At 37.7% G+C, this 12,580-nt stretch overlaps 1 protein-coding gene and 1 long non-coding RNA gene across 2 annotated transcripts; both read right to left on the bottom strand.

Annotated features, from left to right (window-relative positions):
* Positions 1-2,032: 2,032 nt before the first annotated feature.
* Positions 2,033-4,210, bottom strand: LOC149086367 (uncharacterized). Its single transcript, XR_016192555.1, has 3 exons — positions 4,061-4,210; positions 3,589-3,835; positions 2,033-2,448 (listed from the first exon to the last, which is right to left on the bottom strand). It is a non-coding gene; the product is annotated as an uncharacterized LOC149086367 (long non-coding RNA).
* A 7,264-nt stretch (positions 4,211-11,474) lies between these two features.
* On the bottom strand, positions 11,475-11,888 carry LOC149086366 (uncharacterized). The gene has a single exon (XM_089231768.1). The coding sequence runs from the start codon at positions 11,886-11,888 to the stop codon at positions 11,475-11,477; it is 414 nt and encodes a 137-aa protein (XP_089087894.1).
* Positions 11,889-12,580: the final 692 nt, after the last annotated feature.

The raw sequence follows: 12,580 nt of genomic DNA, 5'->3' as shown, positions 1-12,580 counted from the left end.
TAGTATCGCAAGTTTTTTCGGAAGATATTTCCTGTATCCTCTCTATGGTCTCCCTCATCCAGCAGCAGAGCCTCAGACTAAACATTTTATGTGCCCTTCTATAGTTAATTTTCAATGTGTAAAACAAGAAATGAAAATAGTCCCGTGACTCCGGGCTGAAACCCTGTTAGCGAGCTGCCCCTGCCCAATATAGTCTTTTGATATATATTAATATACATTAATGTAACGAAGATTTTTTACATAAACAAATTTAGATATCAGTGGTTCTAAAAGTGAACGTTGAGGTTCCTAGTGGGTGTCACTGTGACTTTGTAACATTGATGCGTGCCTGTTCCGTGCTCTAAATTGATTTCTTTCAGCACTTCTAAAAGGCGGAGGAGAAACGATGGCTAGGACCAGGGCCCCCCAAGGGTGGGGCTGACAGGGCTCCAGTCCTGGGCCCGAGACGATTCTCATCATTGTTTTGTTTTTTATGCTATAAATTCATTATAAAGGGGCCCATGAATGTCAGGTTGCGGCCCCCCAGGAAAAAAATACCATTCTACGGGCTGGCATCTTTTGCGCCCTCACAATCTCATGGCCTCCACATCCTGGAGGGGCCATGCACAAGGGAACCGTGGTTGGCAAACACTTGAGAACCACTTGATATTGTATAAGTGGAACTATTGCTTACCTACCTGCTTCAAATGAAAGAAGGTCCAAAAACTCTCAGAGGACTTGCCTTGATGTCTAAAGCAGCGGATCTTAACCTTTAACCTTTATCTACTCGCGCAGCTCTTTTTTGTATATAATTTCTATGACGGAGCTCCGTAGGTTCGTCCCTTTTATGTATTTATCAAATTTACTGATTTATTTTACTTTCTTCGAGTGACTGCGGAGCCCTTCCCGAAGTCTGCCGAATATCTGCTGGCATAGGCGTACGCTGAATTTTCTCGAGGTTGGGGGGGGGGGGGAAGTTTAATTTTTTCCCTGCAAAATAGCACTATTATCTTGGCTTCCCCCCTTGCGTACGCCAATGTCTGCCGGTATCAGTCATGAACAAGGAGACAAATTTTCCTTAAAACATCTTTGCAGGCATTCATTTATTCGACTGAAACATGTGTCTGCATCCATCAATTGCAGAATACCTGTATTCCATCAATGCAGAATTTCATTATTTCATTTATTGTTTGTTTACTGCAAAACACTGGTGCTCAAGCAGCAGCAGCACCCCCCGGTTCTGACGCCACACCAAAACATGTGCATCTGGATCATCGAGAAGAAATATAAGTGGAGGGCGAAAGCCCATTCACGCGCTCTTCCGAACAGGTGCACAGAGTATACCACGTGACTTATATCAGCAAAGCTGCCATGATTAGCGGTTATCTTACGCGCTTCGTAATTTGGCGAGTTCGTAATCGCACACTTTGACATTTTGTCCGTGGAGCTTTTTGTCGTGGTATTCCGAGTATCTTCAGAAAATGGATGAAAACTATGAAAGACGATTAATTCTAGAATTAATGAAAAAATAATTTCGGAATTAACTGAAAAATATTTTGGATTTAATGAAAGAATTCTAGAACAAATTGATGAAAATTCAGAATGTCTGAAAGAAATAATTTTTCAGAAGTTAAAATCTTATCCTAATTTACAATAATGTTTTTGTCTTGAAAATATTTTTTCCTTTTTTTGTTACACATGATATTTCCCCCAATCACAATGTTAAATTATTTTAAGTGGATATTGTTAATTAGTTTGTATTGGTTAAAAAGTTGAATGGGAAGTTGAATTAAAACCTTCACAGATAAAGTTAACTTTGAACACTTATGAAATATAAAACCTCAAGAGATTTAATAAAGCAAACACAGTGAAAAACACTTTATTAGATATTGTGTGCATGTGGCACCAACTTTTATTTCACAAATAATCGTCCGTTAAAAATTCAACTCAAAAATTTTCAAAAGTCAAACAAACATCAAATTGTTTATTCAATAGTTTCGATGATATATGATGAAAATAATTGATGTATAAACACGATGTTAATAAGACGCAAATAAACATGATGTATAAACACTATGCTGGGAATACGATGCATAAACACGAGGGGAATAAATATGATGTATGAAACAATGCTGCGAATAAATAAATGCTTGAAATATGGTTTCATGTTCCATATTATGGCTCCATATTTTTTGGTTGTTGCAAAATTGCAGCTGGTGCCATCAGTAGTCATAGAGACTACTTCCACACCAGTCTCTTGAACAGATTTCAAACATTCATTCATCAGGTTGGCCATCTGATACCACTTTTGCATTGCCGAAGGGTGTGACAAGCATTTTTTGAATGTCTTCCTCATGAACTTGCCTTGCTTAAATAAAACTAATGCTAAGGCAAAGGCTCCAAACTCTTGTGGATATTTTTCCATTTTTGAGCTTTCGTAAGTTCTGCTGCTGGACCAGGCAATGAAAACTATAAGAAAGGTTAAACGACTATCAGAAAAAACAAGTACCTAATAAAGAAGCGGTTTATTTTCAACAAGAAGCAGATGCTTATTTTCAACATTTCAGGAAGTGGTTTTGAAAATTTTTATATGGCACTATTTTCTATGTGTATATGTTTTCTATTACACTTTCTATGTGTATACAACATATACAGTTGTAGGTATATGTTGTATGCAATCAAATAGCAAAATGCCACAAGTCAATTTTCCCAAAAAATTGATTTGTTCGTATTCTGGAGTCTCGTTCATCAAAATTTTGGAAGGTGACAAAATTTTGTCTATCTTTCGGTTTATGAGGAACCAACGAAAGAAAATTGCAATAAGTCAAAAAGCCACAGTATCACATTTTTACAAAATATTGTTTACAAATTTGCCCTCATGAAATTTTGAAAAAGTGACATTTTGCCGTCTGAGCACAGAAATGAGAATATCGAAAAAAAAATTATCGTGGACATACATAAAATATAAATGATAAACAAAAAAATTAATTGCACATATACCTTCAATACTAGTATAAATTTCTATAGTTATTTCAGCAATTTTTAATTGCCTCTCTTTTCATTCATTTTTGCAGTCTTGCACGAATAATTACCATGTTTTACAAAGTCTGTAAAAATAATATTCAGGAAAAAAATTTAACGTACGAACTTTTGAGATTTGGATTTCTTTCCATTTCATTAGGCTAATAATTTTTTTTTTTTTTTCAAATCTGAAACTTTACTTCTTTGACATTTTCAAGAAAAGTCTACACACAATCAAGATGTGTTCTGGCATTTGTGCATTACTCACAACTGAGCTAAAAAACTACTGACATGACCATACATGCCACAAAAGATTTGCAAGCACTGTTAACCAAATTGATTGTCATTGGTTAGTTTATTTACAAAACTAGAGAAGGAAAGTAGGAAATAAAAAAAAAAAAAATGTCTTCAATATATGCAGTACCTAAATTCTTCACTCTGATAATGAATTTAATTCATTTCAAACCAAAAACTTCAGCTTAAAGGAAGAAAAGTTAAACTCAAGCAGATATTTGAGTCATCAGAGTTCAACTTAGAAAATTGACTGTAGGTCTATATAGAATAACCTCATGAAAAATGCAACCATACCTCTAACATATTAGAAGCAGCATCAGAGATTGAAGACTTTCTCCTCATGATTTCCAGCATTTCTTGAAGAGAACTGACTTTTATCTCGACTGCCTTTCTTCTTTTCTTTTCTGCCCAATATTGTAATTTAGCTATTATTAGCTTATCCTGCGGTTAGCTATTTTCAAAGCTTCAGTAGCTTATGGGCAGGGGACTTCATACCATCAGAACCAAAATCTCCAAGATAGTATTTCTTTGTTTTTGGCAACTGCAAAATATGTTAACAGTAAAATTAGTGACAAGCATCAGTTTCACGTCAATCAACATGAAAACATAAAACAAAGTTTTGTGGTTTTGTGTTAAGAGAAACATGATCACGAGTTTTTACATCTGCATTTTGAGATATTTTCCTTACGACAGACTAGAATCAAATTCATTTATGAAAAAACAGTTTAAGCTGGATTACAACAGAAAACTAACTGTGTTTTGTTACCTGCATATTACTCGTACTAGGCACATTGAATTTTCATTACTTTTCCGCTTCTTTGGCGACTTTCTAACAAGCTTTTTTTAGCTATGAACTTCTCCCAATCAAAACTGTCTTCTGTAAAATGCTTGGAGCAAATTTTGGAGTAATCAGAGGTCTTCTTGAAGAGACCTCTGATTACTCCAAAATTTGATTTCCGATTTTGATTTGATCTCCGAAGATTGATTTCCCAAAGCTGCCTTCTTTCATGATCTTTAAGAAAACTGAAAAATAAAAAATATTTATGTCAGTTCAAGGCAAAAAAACGAGACTATTGGAATACAAATCCAAATAACATGTTGTTAAAATTATAATTATTAACAAATTATGTTTTATGAGCAATATTTTTTTTTGTCCTCCAGCTACTACTTTGAAAATTGCATTAATGTGGCCTCTGAATCTATATTTTTATAAACCCATTTTTGACTCTTTCATTTGGCTATGTTTAAAAATTTTTTCAAGTAATTTTCATACAAATTTTTGCAAGAAATTCATCATTTCAACTTCTTCCGGGGAAGGGGTGAAGAACATATACCCAATATATGTATATATTTCACCTTGTTTCTCCATTTCTCTATTGTATTTTATTGTACTTTTATTATTTATTTACTTTTTTAATTATACTTTTTTTAGCTTTTTATTTATTTATTTTCACTTACTGTTACTTTTTAAATTTTTGGAAAAGCTGAGGGTGGAGGAAATCGCCCTCTCCAAGAAATGATCATTTTAGGAAATAGAAAAGTATGATGTTATACTATTTAAAAAAAAAAGGTACAAAGAAATTCACTTTGATTTTTCAAAAATCAAAATTCATATAATTTTTTTCATTTTTTGAAATTGCTCAGTTAAGTAACCAGTAATCATATGCAAAATTTGCGTGAAATTTGGTTAAAAATCGGAAGATCTGTCAAAAATGGGTTGAGAAAACGCATCTGAGCTGCAGTAGTTGCCGAAAAATTTGGTCGCCAAGAAGAACATCAACATACTTGTGGAACATAGTGACAAAGAGATCAAAATTTAATTAAATTTTTATTCAAAAGTGCAGAAATATTTATAACCATTTAGTTGTTAAACTGAATTTCAATATTTATCTAAAAATTAGTAAGAATGTGACCTTATTTAACGAAAAAACACAAGTTTTAATGAATACATCTTTGCATAGCAAACTTTAATGATTAATATTTATTTGAAAAAATTAAAATAAAGAACGATTTTACGTACCTGTGAAACGTTATTCGTCCCCCTTACACACTCTTCTCATCACAAGCGGAAGCACAGCACATTAGCACCATTATTAACAAAAATAACGCGGGAGAGCAGACGACGCTTCCAACAGTCTATCGCAGTGGTTCGCAACCGGGGGCCATATGGCCCTGGGGGGGGGGGGCCCAGGATATTCCAGGGGGGCCACAGATGAAAATCTTGCAAAAGGGGAGCCACGGCTACTGATACGGGGCCCACGGAGAAATTTGTGACATTAAATTTTTTTCAGTCATTCTGACTAAAAAAGTTTAATTTCAACAAAATGCATAGAATATATATTTTTCGCAATTTTTCCCCTATTCAAGTAACATTAACATGAGGAAGGAAAATATTTTAGTTTTTCATTATGTCACTTTATTCATGGCTTTTATTTTATTTTTTATTCACTTCAATGTCAAGGTGGAAAAGTCATAGCACACTTTTCCCCCTCTTTTGACATATGACATAGAGTTTTTGTAATCGAGAGTTATTCATATCATATTTATGTGTGATATTTTTGCGTCAAACAGTAGATATGTGTCATGTGTTTTGTGTTGTAAGAAAATTAGTTTGTCCTTTTTCAGTTGGGAAAACGAGTAGGTTACACACCTATTTTTTTTTGTACACACAGTATGTGTTTTCAAAATTTTTGATTTTCGATACGATCCCGATGTCGTAGACTTTGACCGATTTATTCTAAATTAATCCCTGGAATTTTTGCTCCTTGGTGTCAAGTGTGAGCCGATTTTGAGGCATCTTCGTTGGAGAAATTAAGAGTTTGTAAAAATTTAAATTTGTTCCAAGATAGTAAAGCAGGAGATGGCCATTTTTTCGAACTTTCGTTTCCGATCTCGAAGGTGACGTGGAGAGAATTTTTAATTTTTTGTTTGTTTATTTTTGCGGATGGAAACACACAAAATTACCGCTTTTCGTGTTTGAAACTTTTTGCCATGTCATCAGAATTTTTCTGGAGGATGAGACATACATGCTGAACTATTTTGTGGAGTCATTAATTAAGTAATTCATTAATAATTTCATTTTTTTTTAAAGGAAACTTACACACGTGCCATTGATATTTGTTAACGTTGAATTTGGATAATAATTCTGATTGGAAAATATTTAGATAATTCAAGAAAGTGTATTCTATGTGCCATCTGGAATTTAAAATCATGTGTTAATTAATTTTTTTAATTTTCTTTGTCATATGACGAAATTCTTCCTGTATCATTAATTATGCGTCAAAGTATGTCATGTGACCTATCATTGGAACGCGGAATTAATTTCCCATCTAATGGTAAAATTTTATTTGTATTTTTTTAATAATGTTTGTGCGTAATTAAGCGTTTTCATTTTTGTATAACATTTAGTGCATTGTCCTTGGGATCAGAAGTCTCCCCGTAGGAAGAGTTTCGTTCAGGGCGTTATTTTTGTCCAGATTTTAGACTTGCCCTTTCACCTTAATTGGTCAAAGGTGATGTCGTAAAAATTTACGCCACGAATCAAAGTGTGCGCATTTTCGAAGCCACGCCCACTTTTCAATTTACTTATACCCTCGAAACGTCGGTGGGTAGGTCAGTCTTGGTTCAGTCTACCGTTTCCACTCGTCGGAAAAACGCGGTACATTCTATGTTAGTAATGTGAAATCGTTCTCGCGAGATGTTGCTGTTTGCTACCGCTGTAGTTCTCCCATTTTGTTGCCGAGGCGATCCTGAAGCCTGTCACCATGTCCAGAGCAGAGCCTGAGAGCGTTCTACGCCAGCTTAGAAGGATCCAGAGAGTTTTTGTCCTATCTTGGATAGGCCGCCTGTTTCCCCATGTTCCTTGAACTTGACTCGAGATCCAAGAACTGTTGCAGTTACCTTTTGAGGATGTGGAACATTGACCCCTGGGTGACAGAACGTTGAGTCTCTCGGAATTTGTAAGTATGTGTAGTTATTCTCTTGGTTTTCTTTCTCATTCACCATTTCTTTTTTTTCGTGGCGGTGATCTGGGAATTTGTAATTTTTTTTGTGAATATCATGATTCTTTAAGCTTAGATCCAACTCCCCCCCCCCCCCGTTGAAATTTTCGGTTAAGTAGAAAGTTCTTTAAGATGTTTATAAGTCTAATGATCTCTATAACATAACATAATGGTGCCGTTCCCACTCGAATTGGAGTGCTCAGTGCAACACACTGTAAGCTAACATGGTTTCTCTTTTGTTTGTTTGTTGAAATGCATCAAGTTTGTCAATGTGTCAAGCAAGTCACACGAAAAAAAAAAAAAGTTCATTTGAAAGTATATAATATATATGTGTATATATATTTTGGGAGTTGGAGCATTTGTCACTTTGTTGTAACAGTTGAAATACATGATACAAGGTATTGTTGATTGAATCATTTAGGGGTTTCACTTTTTTTTTTTTCTTCTGCATTTCGTTGATTTCTTTTGAGCGACACACATACATTGACCATGGCACAAGATACACAAGCTCTGTGGCCTATTCTCATGGGTGCTTATAATAATTTGCCCATATTTTCTGGCACAGCTGAACCCTCAGCTCGTGAACTGTTTCGTTGCATTGACAATGCTGCTGCATTGGCAGGCTGGAATGCCCCACAGAAAAAACAACTTGTACTGCAGAAGTGTGTAGGCAAGGTGGCCTCACACTTGCGAGAAAATGAGTACGGAGTATCTCAGCTTACCTACGATCAATTGAGAGAGTACTTAATTGAGCGTTTCGATGCTCATGTCACTCCTGAACACACATTAGTACAGCTCACCAGTTCAGTCCAACAGGATGATGAAAAAGTTAAAGACTTTGCAGACAGATTGGAAGCTCTTTCTCGTAAAGCAGTGCCAGTCACTGAAGGTGAGGATGAATCTGTCACGACTTTGAGGAATTCACTCCTCCTTTCTAGATTTACTCATGGTGTCAACCCTACACTTAGACAGTTGATGGCGACACAAGGTCCCACCACATTTCAAGCTGCAGTACAGATTGCTCACCGAATTGAGTCGGTGACTAACATGACAAATCTCACAGCTTGGGCTGCCACAGCTTCACAAACCACACCTCAACCATCTCTTCCACAAGTGCAGTCGCACGTGACTCCCTCAATGTCACACAGTGTTGATTCAGACATGCTAGTGTCACTTATGAATAAGGTACAGTCACTTGAAAAGTCATTGAAAGAATTGTCACTTTCAACTCAGGCTAGTGTACCAACTACTTGTTCACGTTCACCAAATTTTCATTCGTCTACTCAAAGTGCTCAACCACAAAACTTCCAGTCACAAAATGTACCCTACAGTGACACTCGTAAGTATCCAGTTACATGCTTTTATTGTGGATATCGTGGCCATGTTGTTAGAGAATGCCGCAAAAGGTTGAGAGACCAGTCCTCTGGTCAGTCTAACACTTACTCACATGGACACTCTTCTCGTAACCAGTCATTTCATCGTCCACAATTTTCACGCCCTGACCAGAATCGTCCTGTCAGAAGCTCACACTCCACACGTAATGAGAATACACAGTTACAACAACATGAAACTAGGCCTACATCACCAAAAACCACAAATGAAAACAATGCACGTTCCTCTTCTCCAAGAAGGGTCACTTTTCAAGACAATGTGCAGACAAATGAAGAGACTATAGACTGTTCTGAGTCGGACAAATCACTACCAGTTGTTGATGTCACAGTGGATGGTCGTAAACTCCCATGTCTCGTTGATTCAGGTGCTTCGCTCACTCTGATTTCTCATGTTCTGTGTCGAAACAATCAATTGACTCACCAGTACACACATATAACGCCTGTTGTCATTAAAGGTGTATCCGGAGAGACACTTAAAATTCAAGACACTATCACTCTCTCTTTGAGTTGACTTCTTGACTAAGCACGAGGCTCACTTCACATTTTCTTCAAATGGTATGATACTGACATTCCCAGACTCTAAACAAGAATGGTGAACTACACACAGAATAGCATATGGTAGGTCAACCAAACAAGTCAAAATTCCTCCACACTCGGAGATATTCATTCCCATTGTTGTCAAACCTCGTGTGTCATCAAATATTCTGGTATTTGAGGGAAATCGTTCGCTTGTCCAGGTATTTCATGTGGCGAATGCTGTTTATGAGTCTCTTCCATATAACAAGTACTTACTCAAGGTAGTCAACCCTTCCTCTCAGGAAGCTTTGGTTGAACAAGGCACGAAAAATGCTAAAGTGGAACCACTTTCAATTGCACACTCAGTCACACATGACCTATGTTCATCTGTTGAAGAAAATTTTTGTGACACTTTCTCTTCTTTTTCTGACATTGATTTGTCTCACTTGTCACATGTAAACAAAACAAAACTTGAAAATGTAATTCTTGAATTCAACGACGTTTTTGCCAGTTCAGTATCAGAGTTAGGCTCTTGTGACACACTGTTACACCGCATCTTCCTTGAAGATGACATTCCAGTTCGACAACGTCCATACAAGGTCCCATACAAGTTGAAAAATGAGCTTCAGTCACAAATAAATGAACTACTCGAAGCTGACATAATTCAGCCTAGTTCTTCACCATACTCGGCACCAGTAGTTTTGGTTCGAAAATCAGATGGATCGTACAGATTGTGTTGTGACATGAGGAAATTAAACACAAAAACAATTCCAGACTCATACCCTCTTCCAAACATGACTGAATTGCTAGACATGCTCGCACGATCACTTGTCTTTTCTTCTTTGGACCTATGCTCAGGGTTTTACCAAATGCAAATACACCCTGACGACATGCATAAGTTGGCTTTCATCACAGACCAAGGCTTGTATGAATGGAAGCGTGTTCCTTATGGGTTGAGAAATTCCCCTAACAGTTTTCAACGTCTAATGGAGATAGTTTCGTCTGGCCTAAAACCACTTAACATAGCAACATACGTAGATGATATCATTGCCGCAAGTAAAACAGTAGATGAAAACTTGGATAAGTTACGTATAGTGTTCTCGAGACTCAGAAACCACAACTTGAAACTCAAACCTAAGAAATGTCATTTCCTCCAAGATTCGATAACTTATCTTGGTTTTGTGGTAAAAAATGGATTTGTTACACCCGATCCTAAGAAGGTTTTGCCACTGGAGAGTAGTTTGACCAGGCCTGTTAACAAAAGAAAGGTCAGAGCATTTCTCGGTTTAACTTCCTTTTACCGTCGTTTCATACCTAATTACAGACATGTTGCTATGCCACTTTTTGAGCTAACGAAACGTGACACTCAATTCGTTTGGACTGAAAAGCTCAAAATTATTTTGACACATTGAGGAAGTCAATAATTTCGTCTCCTTGTCTTAAACTCCCAGAACCAAACAAATCGTGGTTCCTTTACACAGACGCCTCGTCTGAAGCAGTAGGTGCAGTCCTCATGCAGGATGATGAGAAAGGTATCCGTCACCCAGTTGCTTTTGCTTCACGCAAACTTAAGCCAGCAGAGGTTAAGTACAGTACAGTAGAGCGTGAACTTCTTGCTCTAGTCTTTGCTACTTCTTACTTCAGACAGTACCTCTACCAAGAACATTTTGTGATTTATTGTGACCAGGCTAGCATATCCAATGTTTTGAAATTGAAAGACCCACACTCAAGAATTGCCAGATGGTTGATGTTGCTCCAGCAGTATAATTACACCGTTATACATAAACCAGGTCGTCAGAATACTACAGCAGATTTTCTCTCCCGAGAAGCTTTTTCAGTATCCTCGATGCAGACCATGGCTGTTCCGAATCACACTGAAGACTCTTCATCAGCTCCAAGAGTCAGATCCGTTCTGTTCCAAATTTTTTGACTCTGATGGTAATGTAAGTCATATTGACGACTCCAAGAGAATCAGAAGTATGATTACATTAAAGCGTATTTAATAATTTACAACATGAGGATCGTTTCGCGACCCCGAGATAACAACGTGTCTCCGTCTCTGGCGTGTGTAGACAACTGATTAAAAAAAACATGCCATCGTGGAGTTGTACACTTCGTACAAGAAGGAAAAATTTGTACTGAGTATGGAAGTACACTATGGTATGGCGACGTCATCTGGCGAGTGAAATATGAACTGAGGGCGCCGGCACACCACAGGTACTCCCCCCCAATGTATACTGGAGGTACAGAGAAATTAGGATGATTACAATGTTTAGACACAATCACGATATTTAAAATTAAATCTAACAGTTCGTCCTGAACGAGTCGTGACACCAGATTTTTTTTCATCGCAGTCCTTTTTGTTCTTCACAGTCATGTTCGGAAGATTTGATGCCGTTACAGTTAATGGTTGGTTTTGGTCGGAGTTGGTTTCTGCAATGTCCAAGAAACATGGTTTAACTCTATCCAGACTGACAGTTGATCTCTTGCCATTTACATCCAGGGTGATTAGTTTGTCAGTCCGAGACACAACTGGATACGGGCCATCATAAGGTGGAGTTAGTGGAGGTTTGACGCAGTCAACTCTGAGGAAGACATGAGTGCAGGTTGACAGTGCTGGATGTTTGAAACATGCAGTAGAACCTGTAGAGTGAGTTGAAGTTGGTACTGGCTGCAACTTGGCCATAGTGTGGCGCAGTTATTCAACAAAGCTGCTGGGATCTTCAACTTGGCACGGTGTCGACGAGCACAACAGTTGACCTGGTAGCCTAAGGGTGGTGCCATACACTAGTTCAGCACAAGTACTGCGAAGATCGATTTTGTAGGCAGAGCGGAGACCTAGTAACACGATTGGTAGTGTTTCAGTCCAACGCTTGTTGGAGTGGCACATTAAAGACTGTTTTAGTGAGCGGCCGTTGGATGCCGGATGGTATGGAGTTGTTCTAATGCGCCGGGCACCAAGGAGAGCTGTAAGTGCCCTGAAGAGGTTGGACTCGAACTGTCTGCCCTGTTCTGTGGTAATATTAGACGGGATGCCGAATCTTGAGACCCATCCTGAGACAAATGTTCGAGCAACTGTGTCAGCAGATATATCTTGAATAGGGTATGCTTCTGGCCATCTGGTATATCTGTCGACACACTTTAAGAGATATCTGTAACCGTCTGATGGTGGAAGTGGACCTACTAGGTCTATGTGCACATGATCGAATCTTGCCGAGGGCAGGTTAAACATCTGTGGTGAACTGCGAGTGTGTTTGTTCACTTTACATTTTTGGCATTGGGCACATGACCTTGTCCATTCTGCAACATCTTTCAGCATAGAAGGCCAGATGAAACGCTCCTGGGTTAGTCGTTTTGAAGCACGGATACCAGGATGAG

This window comes from Pholcus phalangioides, unplaced genomic scaffold (genome assembly GCF_987345545.1).
Source record: "Pholcus phalangioides strain wild (caught in Gottingen) unplaced genomic scaffold, Ppha-v1.0 ptg000004l_1, whole genome shotgun sequence".
In the NCBI taxonomy this organism is placed as follows: Eukaryota; Metazoa; Arthropoda; class Arachnida; order Araneae; family Pholcidae; genus Pholcus; species Pholcus phalangioides.
The sequence above is the reverse complement of the archived record's forward strand: the minus strand, read 5'-3'. Positions and strand labels throughout refer to the sequence as shown.

What these genes read in the sequence shown, in the direction of transcription:
- LOC149086366 (XM_089231768.1), bottom strand. Translation starts at nt 11,888, where the DNA reads ATGGCCAAGTTGCAGCCAGTACCAACTTCAACTCACTCTACAGGTTCT.